A 27,178-nucleotide genomic window follows, 5' to 3' on the forward strand; every position below is an offset into this window, starting at 1 on the left:
AGATGATTATCGGAAGAAGATACGTTTCTCACCAGTTCTGCAACTGTGAAGAAATGCTTTTTACAACAGGGTGATATTCTGTGAGCAAATGTCTCTTTGCTTTCTCTGAACCAGGTTGCTCAAGCCACTCGTTATAGAGGCTTTTGGTAAGGGGATTTTCAAAAGGATCGGCTACCAGTACCTAAAATATTAGAGAATATTAAACAATAAAACATTCCAAAAGTTTCTTTAAGGGTAATCTGCAAATTTTATCAACAATCAAGGATAACGGCACTACTTGCAAATTGTGATATGATAAAATGTGGTAAAAAAAGAAAAATATCCGTTCACACCAAATATGAGGAACATAATACTGATTTTGTTAAGTTTTAATGAGACTACTCCTGAAAATTACAAAGACCATCAAGGATAAAGACACTGTCGAACTTATATATATATATATATATTAACGTAGTGACAATATAAAAGGAAAAAAATGGCAAAACAAGACAAATATTGTTCAGACACTGAAATAATGCTGATTTTATTCTTTATTCTTCTATATTTTTTCCTCTTATGCAGTTGACAACATGATTTTTTTTCCTCCATCCGTCACACATTAACACTATATACAACAAGTCAAGGTTCCCTAAACTGGGCCGTTATTAAACAAAATCGCCCGAAGTGAAGAAGCCCATAGTAAAAAACCACACTGACTTACATTTTCTGAATACGTATTTTCCAATAACTGAATCAAATCTTTTGCAGACTGCCCAGGCTTAGGCTTGATTTGACCTCCACCATTCAGACATCCTGTTGCTCACAGGGAAGGGACACGTATATACATTAGAGCTTGTATGATTTTTTAAGGAACAGGCAATACTTCAAATGAATGACCATCAGTGCACGTGGACATGATCTAGTAAACCAATAATACCTGAAGGACATGCCATAATCTCCAAGAAATGATAGTTGCACTTTCCAGTTTTAATTTTTGTAACAATGTTTATCAGGTTTCTGAATCCATAACACTGTGCAAATTTCAAGACAGTTTTACCCTCGACCTGCACTTAGATTATCAGAAAAAATTAATTAACAATACAAAAATAACATTTATATAGGAAATATCCTTTCCTATGAGCTGTTTCTTGGATGACTCAATAGTTAAAAAGGTAGGTAAGTGAAGTAAAGAGTAGATAACAATTTTGAGAGTCACGCAGCAGAGGCAACGAGAGTAATAGTAAAAGTCTAAAAGATCAAAGATGGCATCCATTTATCAGGGGTCAAGATGGAGCTACTTTCAAAACTAGACTTGAAACTCCCTACCATGTGCTCATCAACACTGCCAACACAAGGATGGACGAAACTTACTTCAAGAGTAACTTCCTGAAAATCTGAGTTCCTTATAGTCTTAAACTGGAGAGGACCTCCAAATTCTTTCCCAAAAAGCATTCTTGCAGCATGACGGAATACAGTGTCTGCGTAACCCCCCGAGCCCCCACGAACACCATAAATGCGGCCTTCTTCATCTACATTTGACAATCTGCAGAAAACAATATTTTTTTGCTTGTCACTGGAAATCCAATGTAATTATAGTAATCTAGAAACAGTACATTTTCTTACAATTTATCCACCGGAGATTCGTCCAAGGTTGTAAAATCGACCGATTTAGACTGCAAAAATTAACAACATGAAAATTTAAGAATACTACAAAATAAAAAATAATACACATGCACATTACCATACTGAATATTACCTGAATCAAATCTAAAACCTCTCCAGTTGTCAACACAGAATCCACCTCTGTAATTCTTTCACCTTCAGAATCTACTTGGAACACAAAGTCGTCCCGAACAGCCTCAAGCTTTTTGTCATAACAAGGCATCACAGTCACATGATATATCTCTTCTGCTCTGCCCAGAAATAAAATTTATCCACATCGTCAAAATTTAGTACTCTTCTAATCAAGCAGTTATAAGGGACAAAAGCTACTTATCCCTGAAGCCTAATTCTGCTGTAGACAAAATAAATCTCCTCACATTACATAATTGACCAATGTGCTCAACCTCATATACACTACAAATAAATTAACACATTTATATTTCTAATTAATGATTCAAGCTCCCTCTCAAAATGAACACATTTATATTTCTAATTAATGATTCAAGCTCCCTCTCAAAATGAACACATTTATATTTCTAATTAATGATTCAAGCTCCCTCTCAAAATGAACACATTTATATTTCTAATTAATGATTTCAAGCTCCTTCTCTGCTACTGCACTTAGTATGCTATTGAACCCAACATCAAGATAGAAGTGTGACATCCACGGAATATGCTTGAAATCATAATAAAATGTTTGGCACATTAACAAAGATGATTTATAACCTCAGACATAGTTTTTGGCATATGTGGTTCTTAATGACAGCTCCAATTATTTGCTGGGGGCTTTTCACTGAAGAAATATATGGAAGTATGTAGGATCCAAGTGTTTTTTCTGCATAGCATATCCAACCTGCAAATTCAGAAAGCATCATAAGAAACTCAGATACAAATCATAAAGCTCTTCAAGCTTCAGGAAGCAAAAGTACAGGCCTTTATCTAGTCAAGGTACAACAATTCGTGTTATTATCTAATTATTGCAGAAAGGGAGATGTATACCTGGACATGCTGAAGAAATCATGGGAAAAGCCGATTTGGATTTCACGTCATTGGTAGAATTGCTTTGTTTATAGCGTGTTATAAATTCATTACAAGATTCAATAAGTGTTAAATCTCGACTGCTGCTGGTATCAAATACGGCTTTCACTCCTAAGGACTTAAAGAATGTTGTGAGCTTTGACAAGACCTGAAAATAATTAAACATTAGGTAACTTCAGGAAGTACAAGTACATAGTTGAAAGACCAACATTTCATGTATTTTGCAGAGAACAACGATTATTAAATAGTAGAAACCATATGGTCTTTATGTAACTTCTTACTTGGAGGGAAGAAAGACCAAAATGAACAGCAATAGATGCTCTAGACTGGGGAGAAAGGGAGACAATAACAGCTTTTCCTTTTTTAAGGTTAGAAAGAAACTCGTCAAAGCTTTGCTTCTCAAGCATGACAGTTTCAGCTGATGTTATACACCCACTGCATGATAATCATTAGTATCAGTTACTCCACTACCAGGTCATATTTAATAATTTCCAAATCATGATTCAGAATGAAAATCAAGACGAATTAAATAATTGTAATAATTATGTATTCAGTTATAGTATGTAAAGCATCTAGCTTGAACTATATTTCAGAGAGTTAAATATCTATCTATTTCAGATCAGAAAAACAGAACGGTATAATGGAGTGGGGTATTTTACTAGACCTGCATGCTAAGCAATCTTTGAGCGAGATCTTCACAGATTCATTTTGCACTTCTTTAGGAGTCGTTTTAACTTTCCCAGCACCCTGTTTAAGAGTAACCAAAACATGATTATTAAGATAAAAAGAGCGAACCATCACAAGTCACAAAAGATAAAGGTAAAGTCTTTCAAACAAATGGAGAATATGCAATTCTCCCCACGAAAGAAGTTCAAAGCTTATACTCTACCTGAGCCTTCTTCGGAGCCTTTTTATTTTTTTTATTCTTTATTTTTTTTCCTTATTATGAAAAAGTGAAAATGCCTAAATCTGGACTTGGCTGAAGCTGAAAAATAATACGCTGTTGATCACATCATCAAATAATAAATTCTAAACAAATTAGAAGGGCTTCAAAACTCACAATTTTGATTGCATTTTGAGTAAAAAACAACATAATCCGAAATGACTAAAAAATACAATTCACTATTCTATCTAAATTAGATGCAAATGAAGAACTCGAAAAACTGCAAGTAAACGCTATTAGCAGAAAGTGCGAAAACAGAACCGAACAGTAATCAAGAAGAAACAAGAAATCAAATTCTAACATAACAACCCTAGCTGAAAAAAAAACAGCTATTACCTCTTTTTTAATAACGCAACCTTGAGACGGTGCTATATAATCATTCAAGTCCCCAATTCTAAGCGTCGCCGAGAATTTCTCCGACATTATCCCTATATGTAAAGATGTACAAACGGGTATGTGGCGAATTACAATTATAAAGCTTCAAACTTAGGGAAAATAAATTATTGAAGATTCACAAATTTTTGGGATTTGAAAATTCTAATTTGATAGGGGAGAAGAATAGGGGAATTTGAACACGATCGGAGGCCGTGTAGAATTGTATCTACCCAATGACGGCACCAGCTTATGAATGAACCAAACGTCAAATATATATATACAAATATTTTATTTTATTTTTCCTTTCCTCTTATTGACGCCTTTAATTTTAAAAAGTATATTATACAATAATGATTGATGTGAAATGTGTGATTAAAAAGAATAATTTTTTTATTTATATATAATATTATTTTAACGAAAAATGTGTGACTGAAAATGAGTATTGTAGAAAAATAATGTGGTATAATGATTGACAAACAAATGCTGATTATTGTCTCCTATTGTCTGGGGGGTGGCCGACAAATCGAGCAATTGGCGAGCTTCGCACCTCGCGACTAGATTATTGATGGCTCGAATTCGATTTGAAAAGAGCATAGACAGAGCTGGATATCCTTTTTTACGAGCGGCTCGTTTTGAGCCCATGAGTTAGATTTGTTTTATTTTGAATTTTTTTAAAAAAGAATTCTTTAAAATAAATAGGGTCATGACTCGTGGGCGGTTTGACCTAACCATGAGGCCTACAGGCATAAAAGACCAAATCGAGCCCAGTTTGTGATGAGTCGAGTTCGACTTTTCCATCGAGCAAGCAGAGCTTGTATGCGTAAGGGATGAGCAGCCTTGGTTCGGCCCATCTCATCCGACCAGTGTCTCGTTATATTTATATATTTGATATTTTTTTTTAATTCTTTTTCCTTTCTTTTTTATTTTTTCTTCAGAATGCATCGACAAAAAATATGACTTGAACTGTTCCTAATTTCCTAGAGTTTGAACTTTTCTTTTTCTTTATATATTATTTTCATAGCCTCTTTTGGGCTTTATTTTCTAGCTCTTGATGCCCTAACAAATTTTGTTGGGCTTAGCCCAATTCAATAATTTGTTAGAAAATTTATAATATATTAAACATCATATCAAGTAAGAATAAATATTTGTATTATTTTAACCCTATTATAATTCAATTATTTTAATAATACATTGCTTTTTATTTTTCAACATATATTAATTTATTTAACCATTTAGTTACCATCAATGTACATGTACATTTGACATGTTCATTTTCCTTTCATTAATTTATGAATTTTCTATTATTAATTCCCGACTAATTAACATTCAAATTCATCTAATTAATATTCATATTCATTTTATGCGTTTTAATGTTATTAATTCTAATTATAAGTTAATTTGAAATTTCACATTCAAGAATGCATTTCATTATTAATATCCATGTATGCTAATTAACATCCATTTTTACTTAATTGAAAATTAAATAAATGATTTAACATTTATTGTCACATATATGTTTCATGGTATTAATTATAAATTAATTAAAATTCACGTATATTTAAATATTATTTTTACATAACTTATAAGGTATTTCATAATAAAGCAACACACGTTCAACATTGACAAGTTTTCCAAAATACCCTACTTTAGAACAAAAATTTAAATAGTACTGAGATGTCAAAACTTGTTACCTTTTCTTAATCACAAAAAGTAACATGACATGTAAAAAACGTGCATTTCAGTTTTTCATTGAAAATCTATATTTTAGGGGATCACTATTTAGGTTATATTGTTTTTCAAGGATTACGTTTTATATTACCTTATTTTATCTACGATACATAGAATAGCACTGTACGCACAGAAACAATAGCAGGAGGGTGGGTGATTTTTTTGCATTTTTTTATCATAATATGGGGATCGCACAATGTGAAATTTCTGGCCAATTTCTGTGAAACAGTGTTCTGCATATGCAGAATTTTTGTGATACATATCATGTTGCCTTATTTTTCATTAAAATCAACTAATCTAGAAGGTTTTCTATATGAATTATTCGATTTATATAATATCTTGTACAACATGATTGACAAAAATGTCAAGTGCTAATAGGGGGCCGCCACTTGGCGAGACGCCTCTTCAATAGGAGGTCGCTACTTGACCACTTTGTCAACCACGTTGTCAATCATATTTCACTTCTAGCATCATTGTTTCTATATCTTTAATAGAAAGACAAGTGGCAGACCTACAAAAAACTTGAAGTGATAAACTAAACTGCGTTGGATAATGTTGATATGCGTTATTTACTTGTATATAATAAGAAAAAATTGAATAGGGTGACACTTTTTTTGGTCCATGAAGTCATGACCTAAACAGTTTGGAAAAAATGTTGCAGATATACGTTAAAAAATTATTTATTTGTACGATAAAATATGATGTGACTTACAAAGCCCTCATTAATTTTGTCGTCACATTGCCAAAACATCAATTCGTCTAATAAAATCGTATTTTGTAAAGGTATTTGTGTTTTTAGAAGAACACAAAATCAACACATGAATAATCCTTCATGAAAATCAAACATTTCAAGTATTAATTACAACTTTGATATTTTCGAGTATTAAATACAACTTGAAGACATAACGACAAACTTTTAACATTTTGTTTTTTTTAATATTGTCCTATCCGTCAAATCGAGCTCAACAAACATGCCATAGTAGTAGAGTTGCTATTTCATTAGAATTTACAAACGACTCAAGATTAATGCAAGAACATGGGATGTCTCTCTTCACAATTAAGGAAACCTTAAAGTGAGAATTTTTCCCTGATTCTTCCTAGTATTTTCATTACTTTAGATTAAATAAGTTACACTGCTTGTTTTAATCAGAGGTTACTTAACAGGATTCATACTTAATTCAGATGCATCAACACAAAGAGAAACTCCTTTTATTATACAAACAAAAGGGTCATCGTCTTTCACATATATGGAACAAGTTACACAACTTCGAGTCTAAGGGAAAGTGAAAAACTTGATAGGACTGGTAATGTACGACGAAATTTACCAGCTTTCATTGTTCTTTCCTTTGTTATCTCCATACAGACGGAACAGACTAAACGCGGAAATAGCAGAGAGGAAGACCATAGCGATGCTTACAACTAGTGCACCGGCTATGCCTTCCCCGACTTGGTTGCAGAATTTCAAATACATGTTGCAAATCTTCATCCATTGAAGTTCCGTCTGCCCAAGCTTGGCAAAAACACCAGACTGAGCAGCGGCTGCCACTGCTGCTAGAGTCAAGTAGGCCATTATCTGCACAAGTGAACCAACTTAAGCACTTTCGACTATAAGATTATCAAACTTGATATGTTTAGGCTAAACATAAAAAGAATGATCTGAATGATGGGAATCGAAGATAATTAGTACAGTTTGATGAATAGTATACATCACAGATTATGATACTTGCATTACTTGATACGGTTGAAGAGATTTTTCATGTTCTTTTGATTTCTTGCCATCAGATATGACTAAATGGAAAATGCAGATCATGGACAAAAGAAAAATAGTAAAGGTACCTCTGGTTTGGGGTGGAAAGTTGCTTAATTGGTATTGGGATTCCTCTAATTAGAGGGATGGTCTTGATTGAACCTGGAGACCCAAAGAAATCCTATTTTTGTTTTTCTTCTAGACGAATACAATAGTGAGATTTTTTCCCGGAACTTGATTGGTTTCTAAGATCAATCCATGAGAATAAGATGGGCGCATGCTCTCCTAAAGCAGACAGGATATATGAGCTAACGGCTTGGGCAAGAAGGCCCGGGTTGTTACAAATTATGCTGGTTAGTTAAGTTCAGATGGAAGCCCCTCAATAGTCCAGAGGCAGATGCCATACAGAAATCAGCTTTAATTAAAACTCAAATACGGATCAAAAGTGTTTCTTGAACAAAATTCCACTTATGCATGACTGGTTAAATGCTCAAAATCAAGTCATTTTTACAGCAGTAAAATCTTTATACGATATTTGGTAGAATGGATAGAACTAATACAGTACTGAAGTAATAAAATCTAAACTCTCGTCACTTTTACTGTCAAGTTCACCTCAATACTAATTACTAAACATGCCCTTTGAGTAGTTACCTGATCACCGGAGAAAATGACCCAAGCTAAGGGCTTGTTGAACAGCACACTTCCTCTAATCATACCCAAAACGCACCTCAGAACTTGGACCAGTGAGTAGGCCGCAGCTAACCCATTGGCTATTACCAAGAAACTGCATAATCAAAAGCACGTCAAGAACAAGATTAAATTTGGGGAGCTTTCTTTCTCAGAATTTCAACAAGAGAAGAAAAAATCTTACACAAGGGCTTTCATGTCTGTGAATTTAGCCTTCTTCTGAATCGAAAAAATCTCTCTAACTTGAGAGTCAGTCCCGATAAGAACAGCAGAAAGTATAGATAGACCACATATCAAACACCTTAAAATCAGTTCAGCAAGCCTCACTCTCCTGTCAATTACCTTCAAATTGCTCCCATGATAAACAGGAACATTTCCAGGACTCACACCTACACCAAGATAACTACTCATTTTTACTCTTGTTTCCAATAACTCAGGATGAAGAAGACACAAGAACTAATGAACTGGACGAAGTTCACCTAACACACCCCACCTCTTAAATAGAAACGCAGCAAAAATTTAATTCACTTATCTTTGTACGGCTGCCAAGTGTTTGGGTTTGTATTTTTTTAGCTCACTATGTATTGAAATTTAGAGGCCACAATTTTATCAAACGTTCATCATTGAATGCAAGGAAACCTGTCAACTGAGATTGCATTAAAGAACTAAGGCCTAAGATTTCTAGGAATGGGCAATGGTTTCTTGTTCCAAAAAAGAGAGAGATAAGAGGTATAGAGTGCATTAATTCTCACATTTAAGAAGAATTATGATTACCCATCCCCTCTTGTGTGGTGAAAATGACAATGGAGACACAGAGATTAGTGGTGTCAATTATCAATATTCAAGTGTGACATATTGGACAATTGAAACGAAGGCAAAAGAGATTTGGCAAAGCGTTGATAAAGAAATTTAGTTGCATTTGTTAGTTAATATAGTTTTAAGGGTAATTAGCACAAAACGTCCCTATCTTTCGATGTTTTTGTGGAAAACCTCCCTATCTTTCATTTTTTGGTGGATTACACCTTCACCTTTCCCCTTTTTTGTGCAAAACATCATTTTGTCAACTCCCTGTTAAAATGCTCCGTTAAATCAAAGGATAATTAGCACAAAAGGTCCCTACCTTTCAATATTATTGTGAAAAACGTCCATACTTTTCATTTTTTTGGCATAATTAGCACAAAATGTTCCTACCTTTCAATGTTATTGTATAAAACGTCCATACTTTTCATTTTTTAGTATTTTCACCCCTACCTTTCGCCTTTCATTGCGCAAAAGGTCCCTTTCATCTATTTTTTCAATAAAATGACGATTTAACCCTCCTATTCAAATAAAACAAAAAAAAAAGAAAAGAAAAATAAATAATTAATTGTAATTATAGTCCTAAATCTTTCAAAACATTACAGATAAGTCCTAAATTCTTCACTACCGCCACTTTCACAACCCCACCAAGTCACCACCTATAAATCCATATAACACCACCTTTCGACCACAGCACCTATCGGACTCCACCATCACCAGCCTCGCCTCACTCTCCTCAATATCCTTCTCCATAGTATTGGTCACCAATCTGTCCGAAACAACCACATTTACGGTGGTAGAGTCCAGTGGGCATGGTGGCTGAAAGGTAATGTTATGTGGATTTATAGTTGACAGCTTGATAGGTTGTGAAAGTGGTGGTGGTTGAGAATTTATAATTTCTTTGTAATTTTTTAAAAATTTAAGAACTATGGTTGCAGTTGATAATTTATCTTTTCTTTTTGTTTTATTTGAATAGGAAGGTAAAATCGTAATTTTATTGAAAAAATGGATGAAAATGACCTTTTGCGCAATGAAAGGTGAAAGGTAGAGGTGAAAATGCTAAAAAAGAAAGGTTGAGACCTTTTTCACAATAACATTGAAAGGTAGGGACCTTTTGTGCTAATTATGCCAAAAATAAAATGTATGGACGTTTTGCACAATAATATTGAAAGGTGGGAATCTTTTGTGCTAATTACCCTTTGATTTAACGGAGTATTTTAACGGAGAGTTGATAGAATAACGTTTTGTGCAAAAAAAAAAAGGTAAAGATGAGGGTGTAATCCGTCAAAAAACGAAAGGTAGGGACGTTTTGTGCTAATTACCCTAGTTTTAAAGTAGATAGCTATGTTTTGTGTCTTCCATTTGTTTAGGGATGGCAAAATGGTGGAAACTTCAAAACTTATTTTTTATTTTATTCTATATTATATTTTAAATATAAATTTCCGAAATTTGATATGTTATTATCGTGTTACTTCATTCCTTCCCTTTCTAAATCCTAAACTCGTTCTTCTGCCTTCTGTAAAAACTTTAGGTTGTTTTATATAAACCCCTCCTCTAAATTACCATTGAAAAGTGCTATTTTTACATCCATTTGTTGTAATTCAAGGTTAAACTGGGTTACTAATGTCAAAATAATGCGTAGAGAATCTTTTTTAGATATCAGAGAGAAGGTCTCCATACAATCGAGTCCCTTCTTTTGAGTGAATATCTTGGCAACAAGTCTCGCCTTATATCTTTCAATATTGTCCAGTGAGTCTTTTTTAGTTTTAAAGACACATTTACTGCCAATAGCTTTGGCACCCCTAGCCAACTTAATAAGATCCCAGACTCTATTACTCTGCATAGAACTCATTTATTCCTTCATGGCATTGTATCCTAATTCTAATAGTTTACAACTCATGAACTGTGAAAATAACTCGGGATCGTTTTCGACTCCAATAATGTGATTAGGTTCTTGTAGATACACTTCATAATTACTAGGAATTGTTGACCTTTTTGTTCTAATAGATCTTTTTAATGTTGCACTGTTATCTTCTTGAGAAGCTTGTGGTTCAACTATTTGTTCAAAAGGTTCTGGTATATCTTGAATCACCTAATCTACTTGAACGTTGTCAGTAGCTTATAGAATTTCAATGATTGGTTGTTCGGCACCTGTTTATACTTGAGAGGTGCTGTGAGCTATGACTAATTTGTCATTTGAAGAGAAAGGTTGAGATTCTAAGGATCATACTCAAGAATTTTGTTCCTAGTTTGATTGCTCCAACTTATCAAGTCATTCTCAAGAAACTTAGCGTTTCTTGATTCCAAAATCCTAGTATTGTGATTTGTGGAATTGACAATAAAATCTATATCCTTTAGACCTTTCAGCGTATTCAATGACATATCCACTAATGTTCCTTGGTCCAACTTCTTTCTTTGTGGATTATAGATCCTCACTTCAAACAGGCATCCCCAAACGCAAATATGTTGCAAACTCGATTTACAACCTTTCCAACAATTCAAACAGTCTCTTTAGGACAGCCTTAGTTGGAACTCAATTTAATGTATACACTATTGTCTTAAGTGCTTCAGTCCATAAGGATTTAGGAAGATTGGAGCTATTAAGCATGCTCCGCACATGTCCAATAATGTTTTATTTTTTCTTTCTACCATATCATTATGGTCTGGTGAACCAGGTATGGTGTATTGGGCAACTATCCTATGCTCTTGAAGAAACTTAGCGAATAAACCAGGTGTTTGTCCATCCTTCGTATATTTACCGTAGTATTTTCCGCCTCTATCTAATCTTACGATCTTAATCTGTTTTCACATTACTTCTCTACTTCAACCTTAAAAGTTTTAAAACATCCAATTCTTCGCTCTTATTATGAAGCAAGTAGAGATACAAATATCGTGAGTGATCATCAATAAAAGGTGATGAAATATTTCTAACCATTTGAGTCCATGCCTGGACTACATATAACTCATGTTGGCACATTTCTTGGACTTGTTGGCTTGTTTTTCCTTAATACAGTCCACACATATGTCAAAAATAAGTGAAATCTAGAGTACTAAGTACTCCATCATTTACTAATCTTTTAATTCTATCTATGGAGATATGTTCCAACTCTGATGCCACAATATAGAGGAGTCTTTATTAATATTACACCGTTTAGTGTCAATGTAAACATGCATTGGAAAATAAGCGATATTTTTTTGTGAACTAATACGATAAAGACCATCAATCAAAATATCATTCCCAAGACAATCAAAATTATATAATAAGCTGAGTAACGTGTTTGAAAAATTAAAGGAATATCCCAATAGTACAAATCTGAAAATAGAAATCAAGTTTCATAAAAAGCTTGGAATATAAAAGGTCCTATCTAATTTTAAAACAAAGCCACTACTTAAAGTTAAAATGCATGTTCCTATAGCCTCCACATGTGAACCCATCTTGTTTCCGAATATGATATCTTGCTAACTTCCTATTGGCTTCCTTAGATTTTGCATACCCTGCAAGGAGTTGCAATATGGATTGTAGATCTAGAGTCAATCCACCAGGCGTTAATATTTACATTAACCATATTAGATTCATAACAAACAAACGAGATTGGATTACCTTATCATTAAGCCATTTCTTAATTTGGCACAATCTTTTCATGTGCCCTTTTTCTTAAAGAGGTAACATTTAGCCTCTTTCTTGATATCATCTTGGGTGGTAATTTACCTTTTCCCCTTCTAATTGACTTAAGCCTTCCCTTTTCCACAAGTTGTGGTCAAAATTACATTTTCACATTGTTCCATTATTAGTCTCCATTCTTCTTGAATACGCATAGTCATTAATTCATTTCTTGACCTTATCTTTATGTGTGTTGTACAAGATTTTAAAGAGTCCATACTGTTATGGGAGAGTATTTAAGGTGTAGTGCACAATGAAGGATTCAAACAACTCAACCTCGAGTTTCTTAAGTTGAGCCTTCATGTCTCTCATTTGCATGATGTGCTCGCACACACCTTTCACACCGGTGAGCTTTAAGAATGAGAACTTTATTATAAAGGTGCTTGCTAATGCCTTATCTGAAGTGACGAATTGATCATCAATGACCTTTATCAAGTCCGGGACCTTGTCATGTTGATTGATGGAACCACGTATACCAGCGAAAATTTTAATCTTTATGAACATCACATTGAGACGATTAAATTGCTCCCATTTTATAAAGCATGATGTCTGCTGCAGTGCTAGCTTTGATAATTTTAGGTGGTTCGTCTTTTCTAATAGTATAATCAATATTCATCCACGCTAAATAAAGAAGAATTCTCTCATTCCATACTTTGTGGTTATTGCCCTTTAATTCGGGAACATCGCGAAGAATTTCAGAGAAATTAGCAGGTTGTGGAGCCGCATAATGTTAAAATTGAGGCTTAATTGAACAGATTGCATGGTTTACCAATGTTAATCATGCTAAAATTGAATTTAATGACATATAAATTGCCCATGGGCTAAATTTTTAATTCCAGCATATTCTATTATTCCTTATAATAGAATTATCAAATTATGCACTTAATTCATATTTAAGTTTATAATGAAAACAATTTAATATTCTATCCCAAAGTAAACTTTATAATATCAAATTATGTACTTATTCATAATTCATGTGGGCATATTTTGAATAATTTGATATTTTATTTTAATTAATTATATAAATACAACAAAAATTCTTGTTGGATAAAATTCATTATATTAAGTATAATTTATTGCAATATAATGTCCTTAATTCTTATCTGATCCTCATCTTAATATATAATTTTTATTTAATTAAAGAAGTTGTCTACTAATCCTTAAATAAATAAAACTATATAGTCACTAGACATTATCTTTTTATGTATAAACAATTAACTCAATATGAGAATAATTTTAATAGCATAATTTGAATTAACATGTTATGATTATGCACAAAATATTCTCATAAGCATTACAAATTGTATAAAATTTAGCTTCTTTAAAATTGCATGGAATAATTTAAAATGTAATAAGCACATGCAAACTAAATATGATAACTTTACATAATTTAATTAACCCTAAAATTAAATTGCATACATTATTCTAAACATAAATAATTAACATATGCAAAATATTATCCTGAATACAAATACAGGCGTCTAAGAATTAATTGGCCCAATAAACACATATGTGCCCAACAAACCAAGTATATGCCCCCAATAATTAAGTGTGTATTTGAATGTCTTGAAAAATATTACCTAGAAAAGAAAATGTTTACTTGTTTTGAGGAAAAAAACCACATCCCCCCAAAGAAAATATTTTCTTTAAAAACAAAGAAAATTAGGCATATTTTCAATGAAAAAAATAACAATCAAACGCCGAAAGTAGGAATTTAGATGAAAAACTAATATATTCCATAGAAAATAAATATAATCAAACACACCTTAAGTGAAAATTACGTGGAAGCCTACTTTTAAAAATTGCTAATGAAAGTTTGTTTATACAAAAATCATATGATAATTCAATATTAATAATAATATTATTAAATTAAATTAATTTATAAACCAAACCTACCTACCTCTACCCCAGTTCATTTCCCCCAAATTCATTCTCTCTCTACCTCTCATCTCTTTTGTCGTTATCATGAGCACTAGCATGGCACCAATGCCGCTCATCATTTTAGAGTCAATCTACTTATTGCACAATGGTGATCTATGTGTGTGATAAAAAAAAAAAAAAAGAGGATGAAATCATTGGTCATGCGGCGATGGTGTTCTATGCATACGGTGTTGTGCGATGGTGATCTGTAGCGACGTTATTGGTGTGCAGTGGTTGCACTGCAGATAGCGCCTATAGCAGCCTAGATGGTGGTTGCAGTAGTCTAGATCACGATGGTGGTGTGTGGCTATGGTGGTGTTTGTGCAGTTGTGTTGCTGTATGGTGCTGTGGATGCGATGGTGGTGCGGTGGTTGGGTGTGGATGTGTATGTGCATGCAGCTGTGGTGGTGTGTGTGCGACTGTGTTACTATGGGTGCGATTGTGGATATGATGGTGGTGCGGTTGTTGGGTGTGGGTGTGGGTGTGGGTGTACGTGCGACGGTGGTGTAGTACTGTATATGATGGGGCGCAATGTGCTATGTGCGATGGTGATGACTTTGGCGATGTGTAGTGGTGTTAACAGATTGTTGTGAGGTGGTAGGGGTGCGGGGTTGTTTCGTGGTGGTGGTGCTCCTAGAGGTAATGGTGAGATGATAGTCGCAAGTATTGGTAGTGGTCACAAATTACTTGATTGACTGTTACTGTTAAATTGGTTAAACTGTGATTAAGAAATAATGCCCTTGTTTGAGCCCCATTTTTGTGAAGAAAATGAATTTTTGAATAGTATATTGATGAGAAATGTGTGGTTAAAAAATAAGGAAAAGTTTTTTATTTGCTTATAATATTATTTTATTGAAAAATGTGTAGTTAGAATGATGTCAAATCACTATTGAAAAATGTATTTTGATTGAAAAATGGGGCTCAAACAAGGGCAATGTGTGACCTAAAAAATTGTTAATTTATGATCGATAATTTGATAATTTGTGATTGTATAATAAGTTGCGACTTATGATATTTGTGATTTGTGACCGATAAATAAATTGTGACTTATAAATTTTTGATTTGTAATTGATAAACAAATTGTGACTTAAAATTTTTGAATTGTGACATATAAAAATTTTGATTTGTGACAGAAAAATATTATGTAACTAAATCGTTACTTTGTGACTAAATTATATAGATCTGTGACTTTAATATATTTAATTAATAAAATATATAATTTGAAATATTTGTTCTTAGTTTTGAATAAAATATATTTAATAAATCATAAATGAATTTTAATAAATATCTGATTTTCAAAATTTGAAATATTTGTTCTTAATTTTGAAATAGATAATACTTAATCTCTTAGTTATATATTCTTTCCAATAATTAATTTCTTATGATTTTCAAATGGGCCAATAACTGATTACTCATAAATTTCAAAATGGCCCAATTAATGAAAAGTCATGCCAAAAGAAAATATGCTTATCATGCATAATGCCTATCCATTCAAAGCCCAATAAAAAATGCTTATCATTAAGTGGCCTCCTTCTCTAGAAATGACAGGAAAAAGACAAAAACTTCCACGATCATCTTCAACCTCCAGTGGGTTGAAATCGACCCGGCTCCAACCTACTCAAATTCAACCTTCCTCCTTGCAAATCTCAAGTTTAAAATTACACAGAAACTAAAATAGTTATGCAGAAACAAATTGAATTGAAAAAAATGAAAACTCGTAGATCGAATTCATACCTCCGGCCGTTGGCATTGTCCTAGAAGCCCTCCTCTTTGTTTCAGGTAATGACACTTCCAAACTCTCAATACTTTAAAATTGATGATGTATAATGCATTTTAAGTAGTGGAGTTTAAGGACCAAACCCATCTATATATATATATATATAGCCAAACCCATCTAGTTATGGTTTTAGTTACCGATTTTGATTGTCTAACTAATGGGTAAGTTATTGAAAAAATTGAAGAACGTTGGACCACATTGATTGAAGAAATGGATCAGTTACAATATTACAAAATATGAACTTTAAATAGGGAAGAATTCATATATCAAGTATTAATTATGCACCAGTTTAATTTCCAGAGATTAAGTTTAAAATTTCAAAAGTCGGGTGTTAATTCAATATTTTAATTTTAAATAAAATTACTATTAAATTCAATTAATATATCTACTCCACCAAACCTCCATTCCCACCTCATCCCCACTCTCGCACACCCGTTCTCGGCATCCACCCTCATAGTTATCAACGTCCATAGAATCTACAGATCGTCGATGACTTCTTCAGGGGCAAACTAATCGTCGCTCAACGGTATTGAGCATCGTCAACTGAGATAGTAAAGATAGAGGGAGAAACATAACAACTATTGATTAATATTGACAAGCATTCTCGACGACTGAGTAGTGTTGGTGTAATTTAAATCTATTTTTTTTTAAATTAGAAATTAAAAAACAACCCTAATGAAATTTACAGAGTACTCACCAAAATAAATAACTTCAATTCTCACCATCGAAATTTGATAAATTGAATTTGTGACCAATTTCGGAGAACTGTGGTCGGAGATATCAATGATGTGTGAGTAGAGATCTCTTGAATTTGTGATCTATGCACCTTGACATATGACCTATGACCCTATGAACATTGATCTACAATCAATTTCAATTGACCTGTGACATGTGGACATTAATCTGTGACCTATGGATATTGATCTGTAATTAATTTTAATAAATCGTTGACCTACTCATAGTGACCTATGACTTGTGGACGTTGATCTATGGCCCACACGTGGTGACCATTAATCTATGACCTATACAGTATGATTTGTAACCTTTAAAGTGTGACTTGTGACGTACAAACTTGATTTGTAACCAATTATATTTGATCTATGACCTGTGAATATATATGTGACCAATACACGATAACGTGTGACCTATAACCTATCACCATTACAAGCATCACCAACAAATATCAACACAGCATTTGACATACACTCTTTAAACATGCAACCACCACCACCACCACCACCACCACCACCACCACCACCACAAACTACCTCAAAAACCACCACAAAAGGCCTTAAAAACTACCACAAAACCATCTCAAAAAACCACTACAAATATTACCAAAAACCACCACATAAACTGTCGTCAAACCACCACAAAATTACCGCATCGACGATCTAAGCCCTAATCGAAAAATTGGGAAAGCTGGATTTTAGAAATTAATTTTTGCTTCCTGCTTCCAGAGAGAGTAGAGGAGAAATGGTAGAAAGAGAGAGTGTAAAGTCGAAATGATAGAGAGAGAAAGTAGAGAGAAGGGAGAGTGAGGATAGGTTAGAGAGAGAGACGAAATTGGGATTAAATTTGATTTTGGGTGGATTAAAGGCTGGTGTATAATTTAATTTTATAATATATTATTATTATTATTATTAAAATATAGCATTGCTACCTGATTTTTGAATTGTAATCTTTAAAAAACTATGTCCGTGTAATTTCCACCTTTAAATATAAGTTTCTTTCAATCTTCGAAATTCGGGCCGCCGTTCGACAACTTATTAGGTTTCATTCCACCGTAGGACCATATATATTTTTTCCATACACAAGTTTGATGAGGACAAATAATGTCGAAAAGAAAAAGACATTTTGACATGTCTTGAAGTCAAGTTCGTCATTTCGAAGTTCATGAAACAATCTTCAACTTTTTAAAAAATATTTATCCAATGCAATTAAATTTTAATTGAATACCCAATAGAGTAATGCTATTCAACCTTATTGATATTCAACACCAGCTCAAGTGGTGGCACTTGTGTAATCAAATTATAGATTTAATTAAATACAAGAATTTATGGTGAGCATATGATATGCTAACACCTAGATTACTATTCAACACTACTGATATTGTTCATGTTTGGCCCCCATTTTGTAGAAATGAAAAATGAGTGGAATTGTATTTTTTTGAAAAATGAGTGGTTGAAAAGAAGGAAATTTTTTTGATTTACATGTAAATTTATTTCATGGAAGATTGTGTGATTGAAAATAGGAGAGAGAAAAATGAAATATAATAGAATGAAAATTAATGGGGATTAAACGGGGTCATTAGATCCATTATTAGTTGCTAAAATCTCACATAGGCATAAATTTCAAAATGGTCCCTTTTTATAGGAAAAAACAAGTAGTCTGCACTACCCAATTATCCCCCGAGTCTGTTTGACTTTTGATTCCATTTTCAGGACCATGGCTCTGCTCGTGCATAAATATGGTCCTCTTTTTACAAGGTGACGGTGAAGATTTATCTTTCATCCCTCCTTACTTTATATTTTTCCATTCTGTTTCGTGGTGTAGTGTAGCTATAAATTGCATTATAATTTGCATTCGCTATGCACCAATCCTCAAATTATCCATCTAAACTTCATATGAGCAATTTTCAGTTCTTCATCGGCGCAAAACACCGTCAAATCTTAAAATATGACGACTTGAACCAAAAGTGGAAAACTCGTTGCCAGAATCAGTGCACGATTTACTCGAAGTGCATATCTTATCCTGTTATGGTCACCAAGAAGAACCTTACCACGAGAATAAGCATAAGACAAACATTGGCAATAGAATGGAAATTTTGGATTTTTCTTGACAATCATGGTCAGTTGGAACTTTCTACTAGAAATTTCTGCAGCGTTCAATCGATATCATATGCTTTCTTGACAATCACGGCATCTGGTATATAATACAGAAGCTGAAGAGCGAAGAACAGCACAATTATGAAGTAGAAGAAAAGAAACCAGAGTACAGAGGATGCTCAAAACTACATCCACAAATACATTAAAACATAAAAATAACTTGCTTCCAGACTTTCCACAAGCTTGATTTCTAAACTTCAACAACAATTCACACTGCAAATGAGAAGTTTCATACCCAAGTCATAAACTAAAAATTTAATGTACTGGTTGACAAGACTCACGGAATTGCACCAAGAGAGTGAAGGTCACTTGATTGGCCCTCAGCCTTCGAGGTACCATTGTACATGTTCTTGAGCAGGTCTTGAATTTTGCTGTACATCATCTGGGAAGGGTCACTTGTTCCTGCACTGCTCTGTGATGCCCTCGAACTCTCCTGAAGCTTAATCTTTTCAAATAAGTATTGCTTCTCAGCTTCGGCCTCGTGCAATCTCTGTTTGAGATACCTGCTAGCATAATCCTCTTCCGACTTCTCTGTCTTGGCAAGTGCAATTCTTTGCAACCTCTGAGCTTCTCGCCGAGCTTCATTAGCCTTCAGCTCAAACATATCAGCCTCAGCCTGCTTAAGCCTTACAATGCTTTCAAGCTCATCAATTTGTATCTTCTTTCTCTGCCTTTCCATCTTTAATGCAGCAACTTCCCTAGCTTTATCCTTGAGCTCTTGCTCACAAGCGTCTACAGCCAAGCGGGCTTTTTCAACCATCCGCACCTTCTCCTCTGCTACCATTTCCATTTTTCTGACAGCTTCCTGCACTACATCAGCTATGTTGTTGAATGCTTCCTGTGGAGATATCATCCGGCCTCCTTCATCACTCTCTTGATTCTTGTCAGCCTCAAGCTCTGTAAAGTAAACAAACTGTTAGAATGGCTCGAGAAAACCACAAAAGAAAATTCTACAAGCTATTCAGAGAAAAAAAATTACTCCTCACAGATCTCATCACTAGTGAAAATTCTCCGAGAATCATAGAGTTTTAGATAAAACTGCTTACTTTCCTGAATAATAATAACAATAATAATTGTATTTCAAACAGGAATTCACATTCCAAAGATAAAGAAATGGCCATACAGTTTTACAATATGAACAGAGTAATTGCCCTATCATAGACCTGCCCATGGTTGGGGTTCAAGCAACATAGTAAGACAAACATACGCCTAAAATTACACTTCACAAGTGGATGCAAGTATTTGTCTCAAGTAGTTTGATTTAATGTAATTCATACTAGTATTCATTGTTTCAAAAATAGTTCACACTCAAAACAAACACTAATTCCCTTAACATGAACCTTAGAACTGCATTTTGTTTTAGTAAATTTCCTTTTTCCAAGGATGTCCTCATTAAAGAAAAGCTACTAAAGGCATTCAAAAAAAAAAAAAAAAACTGCAAAATATGGACTGTGTTCCTCAAACACAAGTATACAAGATGGAAAATTTGAGAGGTGTAGCACTCCAAGTACATGTTTCTCTCAGTGCATCTTGTTTCCCCTTCAAGTGATCAAAGTTAAAGAGTATGCTACCTCGTACTCACTATAGAACTTTTAGCCAGCACCATGACCATGACAATTCATCCACCACACAATGGCCTACGGGTCATTGCCAATTTGACCTACACTTTCTATCCATAGTCACATAAAAGGGGAAAAAAAAATTATATATATATATATATATAATTATAAATGCCTACAAAGAGCATCCATCAGCGGGAGAAACAGTGAATGGTGGAAGGAATACCACTCCCTAGAAGAAGATTTACGTGACTTAGACTTACATATTTAGCTTCTTTTCCATCATCAATTAGCTTCTAATCAGTCTCTATACATTGGAGGCCATTAATTTTTCAGCAATACCAGAAATTTGTGAAAGAAAGAATCTAAAAGTGGATAATTCAAGCCCATCAAAGTCAGCAACTGAAATCCATTCTGTAATTATTCAAATAATTAGAGGGGGGAAAGGCAATCTCACTCACCAGGGGATATTGCAAAATAAGTAGGTGATCAAAAATACTTTTGGCAAAAAAAATGTTCGAATTAAAAGTGCCTAGTACTTTCAAATTTATTCAATGAGGCTATTGGATCAATATTTCTGTAAAAATTACTTAGCCCGAATCAGGTTGTGAAAGAATATTCTGAAAGAAGCTACTATAATTGAATACGAAATATGTGTTGTGGCCAAGCAACCAAAAGGCGGATACAGATGCTTGTTTTCACTTTCATGTTGCCCACATAAAGAAGTCAAAGTAATCAATGTAGCCAAAAAGGCGATGGTGAATAAAGCTTACCTTGAAAGAACATTAAAATAACTTTACAGGCCATGGGTTCTGCCATCCCACTTTTCAGATTTTCAATGAGTTCCTCACACTTCCAGTACAATTTCCTGCCCCTTGGATCCTCACTCCCGCGGAAAATTCTACTTACATAGTCAAGTTCTCTAATCAAAGCTTCTCTATCCCAGCTCGGTGCACAATGCTGGAAGATATCTTTCACCCAACCTAACAACTCAGATGTCCTACTGCAAGCTCGGCATCTGAATAGCATTTCTGCTGTGTTAGCTCCATTCTTAACACAAGAGCCCATACCAATCTGACCATTCCGGATGGCACAATCTGTGTGAGTCCAATGAGAACACTGATCACAACCAATCCATCTACACGTGTTCACCTCAAAATCAAATTTGAGGCAGATCACACACATGCACAGGTTACAGAAACCATTTCTCTTAGAGCACATTTCACAGGTACAGTCCTCTGCTGGCAGTGCGCTTCCACATGCTATGTTTCTGCACCTCTTGTATAAGAAAATGTCAATAAGAGAAGCTTGAGAGAGACTGACACTAGGGTGCAAAAATGCCTGGATTCCAGTCTTTATAGCAACTAAAATTTCTAAATGAACCCTGTGTGCCAGAATTAGAGTTTTATCTGTCAAATCACCCCTACTTTGAACTAGCTTCTGCAGAAAAAGAAACTCTTCTCTTTGCTGAGAATCACCCAATCCTTCAAGAAATGACCGAAGCTCATTTTTAAACTTATCCAGGAACTCATCAGGAAGATTCTGCATTCTTTCTGCTACAATATCGACCCTTTCTCTGGCCAGATCTTGCAGAGACATCTTATCGGAGCTTGAAATGCGCCGAACAACAGAATGTTCAGCAAAACCATTCTCTCTTTCCTTCTCTTTCTCCAATTTCTTTGCTACTAAAGCATCTGCAGCGGGCCACGTTTCCCGCGAACTAGCACTTTCTGATGGGGATTCACGGACCTGATCAGAATTTGAGCCACGTTCCTGAAAATTTGGAGATCCACATGCATCTGGTGAGACTAGCGAGAGCGATGTCTGCAGTCCTCCAGGCCTTGGCTGTTGCCGTGGGGGTAGCATTGAGGACTGGTGATTGAAATGAGATCCCGAAGATGTCCCCATCTGGAAATACCCTTAATGGATTTGAGGAGTAAAGATCAAAGTCTACTCGATTAACTATAAATTAAGGTGATCATCAACTCAATTGTTTGCCTTCTAATTAAACCAGTAATCTAAAACTTCAACTAAAAAGTTAGCCACAGCCCAAGGAGGAAAAAGAGCATTTGCTGTCACAATAATAGCTGTGGAAAGAAAAATTTATAACAACTTCTTTTAATCATCAAAATCAACTTCATTTAGAACAAATATAGCATGTTTCACTAAAAACATAAGAAAACCATCCTCCAAATACGAAAGGATATGTTCAATAAAAATCGAAGGGCTGCTATTACTGAGGCACCAAAAATAAATAATTTAACCCTCCAAAAGCAAAAGTCAAATATACTATATTTGCTTTAAGATTTCAAGAAAGCAAAAATTGAAGGCGCAATTTAGCAAACAATTAAGTAAATTTCAGAACTTTAAGCTTGGCGAAGAAAAATAATATATCAAACCTAAATTTGTTTACTGCAATGTTAATGTATAAATCTCCTTCCTGTCAAATTTGGGGAAAAAAAAAAGAAAAAGAAAAAATAAATTACTAACCAGCTAGGAACAACATAACACAACTATAAAACAAACAAAAAAAATCCAGAAAGTATAAAGCTCATAGATTAAGAAAAAGCAAACCAAAGCCAAAGACCGGAATTCGGTCAATCGTTTCACAGAACTAGATCTAGCATCGATGAACAGAATTCAACTACCAGCATATCTTCAAATAAAACGAAACTATCCTAAACAATTTTAAAAAGGGAGAATATTTTTTACCTTGAAGAGAGAATTTGAATAAATCTTGAAATTGACTGACCCTTTTTTAACCCTTTTCCTCCTGCTACAAACCCTAGCTTACCAAGGCATTTGATGGAGGATGGAAGTCTTTGGTCTAACGTTTGGACCTGCAGAGGAGCCACGATGAAATAGAAAGTTAGTGATGAGATGAAGACCGGATTGGCAAGTTGTTGGTATTGCCGGGTCCCACATAGCAACGTTTCTCTTCCCCGCGTGGTTGACTTTTTGATTTCTATTTACGCCCCTATATGCATACGTTTGGTCCCATTTCTGCAAAGAATTAGTCTGTATTTCAATTTTAAATAAATTTGGACAAAATAAATAAAAAATCAGCCAAACCAATTCACTCGAACAGAGTCAACTTGACACAATTAATTGGTTTGTTTTGATTTTATTTTTAAATAAAACCATAATGGGTCGGTTCGATTATAATTTAAAATCTAAAATTGCTAGTGAACCGACACAATCCACTTACACATGTTTTCTTTTCCTATTTTTTTAAGGAAAAATAAAAATCAAAAGCTTAATGATGTTCTCGCAAAAGTGGATGTGCCCAGGTCGCCACTTTGAGTAGTCTTGTTGAGTACTGTACAAAAACTTTGTTTAGGATGACACTTTGAAGGAAACATTGATATTATTTTATGTGCTTTATAAACATTGTTGTTTTCTGCTTCGATCGGTAGGCTTTGTTTTACTTGGGATAAGTTTGCCTTTTGAAAAATGCAGGTTGAGGTAATGATTATGGACCTATGATCATGTGTTAGTTACAAGATTGAATCTTTTTAATTACAGGTTATGTTCTGATTCCTTGCTTACATGTGAAAATGCATGTTGAGATGTGATTTTCATTCTTTGAAAATCAAACTTCAAAAGCTGTTTTTAGTTGCTATAGGTTGTAGCTCGAGTAAAAAAGTTGTATGAATAAAAAACAAAGTTATATGTACTCTAAGTGAGTTCAAAGCTCGAGACAATTTTTTAAAAAATATTCACTTTGGATAAAAGCCTAAACCAACTAATAGAACCAAACCAAACCAATTTTAAACCAATTTTGTTTGGGTTAGTTTGGTTTAAGAGTTAAATTGGGTCGGTTTGGATTGAAATTCATCCAAATCGACCAATATGATTTTGGTTTTGGGTTGAGTTCAAAACAGCTCCAAACCAAATCGTGTCCAAACCCATTTTTAAATTTTGAATTCATTTTCAATTTTTTGCTTTGAGGGTCTATTTGAAAATTACTAAAAATGTATTTAGATTATCATCTTAAAAAATTATTTATCAAAATAGAAAATTGATAAATATGTTTGGTTCAAAATTTTGAAAAATTATTTTTTGACATTTTATTTCATGATATTTAATTATTCAATAAAACTATAATAATTTTATGTTTATATATTATCAAGTAATATATTTTTTTAAGTCGGTGAATAAAGAACAAATAATAAATTAAGTTCAAAATATAGAAAATTAAATTAAAATTACTCATGTGGACTTAAAATAGCAACTTTACAATTTCAATATAAACAAAAAGAAAAAAAAAATAAGAGGGTCATCCTACAATAGAAAAATTCTCATCTAATGAACTCTATAATCATTCAGTTTATACCAACACAATACTACAAAAGAATACTTACCCAAAATATATTATCCTTGTAAAGGCAGGATCACACGATATTAAATTCAAGAAACAAGAAAACCTTAATCAAACAGAAAAAAAATTGCAGAAAATTAAAATGAACACAAAGGAATTATTTCGGCCTAAGCCCCGGAGGTTCGGCGACCGCTTCTAACACCTACATCCCCCGTTGAGCATCCAAAGATTTGGATTATGCTCGATTACACTAAACAGCCAAAAATGGTAACAAGGATTACGGATTGTTTAGAGAGATGAAAATGAGACTTATATCAAGTATATTGACAGATCTATAGAGATTCACTCAGATCTCAGCCCTTAAACCCTTCGAACATCACCATGAAGTTACAACAGAGAAATCACTCAGATTTCTTCACTATTCACACAGAATATTACAGATCGAAGGAAGATCTTACTATCCTATACATAAAATTAGAGATTTTAAGCACGAAACACTACAAAAAATTATCATCTCTCAAATTGCCATTTTTCTCTCTAAAAAACCTAGAGACGAAAGTAAAACAAAGAGTGAAAAAATCAGACGTTTCAGAAGGCTCTGGGCTTTTAAAGAAGGGCAGATGAACCGACTCCATCCAACGTCCAGAATTAATCCATGTGCTGATCATCTAATTAAGTTGTCACCACTCTTTAAGTCGTGTTTCATATAAACACAATTTTTGCCATAATTCAAATCCTGAAAGCACCAAATGTAGAGAACAGGGTTCGACTCTAACAATCCTTTCTTGAATGGACCATATCGAAGAACAATAACAAAAAGCGTTTCACCTTCAATAATAATAATAATAATAATAATAATAATAATAATAAAACTTCGACGTACTATTTCATAGAGAAAGTTGGGATAAATCAAATTCATGGTATCATTCTCTGTGATATTGATTACCAAAAAATTGAACAAAAAATAGATCGATTTGATAAAAAACCATTATCAACCAAAATTGTTAATTTCTTAACTTTCATCAATGAACTTGGTAAATAACTAGGATCAATTTTAAATTCTAGAGGTCTTTTTATATTTTCAGATAAAGAAGAAGGAAAAATAGATTCCGAAGAATGAACAAAATATTTGAAAAATAATTAATTTATTCAAACGCTTGTTTTCCATGTTTTTTGTGTTTTTCAGAATTTTTACTAGAAACATTGAAAAAAAAAAGTGGTTTGAGTTTTATGTTATAAATTTATTCTTGTTTTTGAAAATGCATTTTCATACCAAATACGTTTTTGGTGTTTAAAAAAATTGAAAAGCTGAAAATAGCATGAAAACTAAACTCATTTTCAGCCACACATCCTCCTCTAAAATGATTTTACATATAAATTATTATTTTTTTAATTTTTCATCCACAAATTTTTCAAAAAAATACTATTTCAAAATACATTTTCTTAAAAAAATGTAGGCTCAAATCCGGTCTTTATTTTGTGTTTTTAGATCTGATTTTTCTTTAAGCCATTGTTTAAATTCCATTATTGTTAAAAAAAAAATGTATTATGAAATAGTGCTTTTTTTTTTTTGAAAAATATAACAAAAAATCAATTTTAAGTGTAAAAACATTTTATAAAAGAATGTATGGTTAAAAATGAATTTTGAAAAAATATTAGCCAAGAATAGGCTAAAATTAAAACACTATTAGCTAATTTATCAATGAAATTTTCATTTGTCATTATAATACGTTTTTACTTATTTATAATTTATGCCTTTGTTTGGTACTCATTATTTCTAAATTATATTTTTTCCTCTCTTATTTTCAGCCATACATTATTTGATGAAATAATATTACACGCAAATTCAAAATTTTTTCTTATTTTTAATAACATATTCTCCAATAAATACTATTCCAAAATGTATTTTGGATAAAAAAAATTGAGTTCAAACTGGCGCTAAATAAATTATTTAGCCCCTATTTGACAACCATTATTTCCAAACTCTTTGTTTCTCATACTCATTTTCAATACACATTATCACAATAAAAAATTTTTTTACATAAGCCCAATTTTTTTTCATAATTTTTAACTACACATTCAAATTTACTATTCG

At 33.3% G+C, this 27,178-nt stretch overlaps 3 protein-coding genes across 6 annotated transcripts; all 3 read right to left on the reverse strand.

The window, feature by feature from the left end:
* Positions 1–6: 6 nt before the first annotated feature.
* Positions 7–4,245, reverse strand: LOC111395880 (protein NAR1-like). The gene is made up of 11 exons (XM_023022080.1): positions 3,959–4,245; positions 3,344–3,426; positions 2,961–3,114; positions 2,641–2,827; positions 2,368–2,494; positions 1,736–1,892; positions 1,603–1,652; positions 1,351–1,522; positions 917–1,043; positions 701–792; positions 7–181 (listed from the first exon to the last, which is right to left on the reverse strand). Exons 1-11 carry the CDS (start codon positions 4,043–4,045, stop codon positions 29–31), a joined length of 1,389 nt encoding a protein of 462 aa, XP_022877848.1. The 5' UTR covers positions 4,046–4,245; the 3' UTR covers positions 7–28.
* A 2,663-nt stretch (positions 4,246–6,908) lies between these two features.
* LOC111395881 (CASP-like protein 2B1) lies at positions 6,909–8,841 on the reverse strand. Its single transcript, XM_023022081.1, has 3 exons — positions 8,344–8,841; positions 8,124–8,256; positions 6,909–7,298 (listed from the first exon to the last, which is right to left on the reverse strand). The coding sequence occupies exons 1-3, from the start codon at positions 8,568–8,570 to the stop codon at positions 7,047–7,049; spliced, it is 612 nt and encodes a 203-aa protein (XP_022877849.1). The 5' UTR covers positions 8,571–8,841; the 3' UTR covers positions 6,909–7,046.
* Positions 8,842–19,260: 10,419 nt separating this feature from the next.
* Positions 19,261–23,724, reverse strand: LOC111395882 (OBERON-like protein). 4 transcript variants are annotated; one of them, XM_023022085.1, is made up of 4 exons: positions 23,475–23,698; positions 23,162–23,202; positions 21,536–22,670; positions 19,261–20,100 (listed from the first exon to the last, which is right to left on the reverse strand). In XM_023022085.1, the coding sequence occupies exons 3-4, from the start codon at positions 22,668–22,670 to the stop codon at positions 19,481–19,483; spliced, it is 1,755 nt and encodes a 584-aa protein (XP_022877853.1). In that variant the 5' UTR covers positions 23,162–23,202; positions 23,475–23,698; the 3' UTR covers positions 19,261–19,480. The 4 variants fall into 4 exon arrangements, with proteins under 4 accessions (XP_022877853.1, XP_022877852.1, XP_022877851.1 ...); XM_023022084.1 differs by having other exon boundaries at positions 21,536–22,681; positions 23,475–23,642; XM_023022083.1 differs by lacking the exon at positions 23,162–23,202 and having other exon boundaries at positions 23,475–23,724.
* Positions 23,725–27,178: the final 3,454 nt, after the last annotated feature.

Source organism: Olea europaea, chromosome 6 (genome assembly GCF_002742605.1).
Source record: "Olea europaea var. sylvestris chromosome 6, O_europaea_v1, whole genome shotgun sequence".
Taxonomy (NCBI): domain Eukaryota; kingdom Viridiplantae; phylum Streptophyta; class Magnoliopsida; order Lamiales; family Oleaceae; genus Olea; species Olea europaea.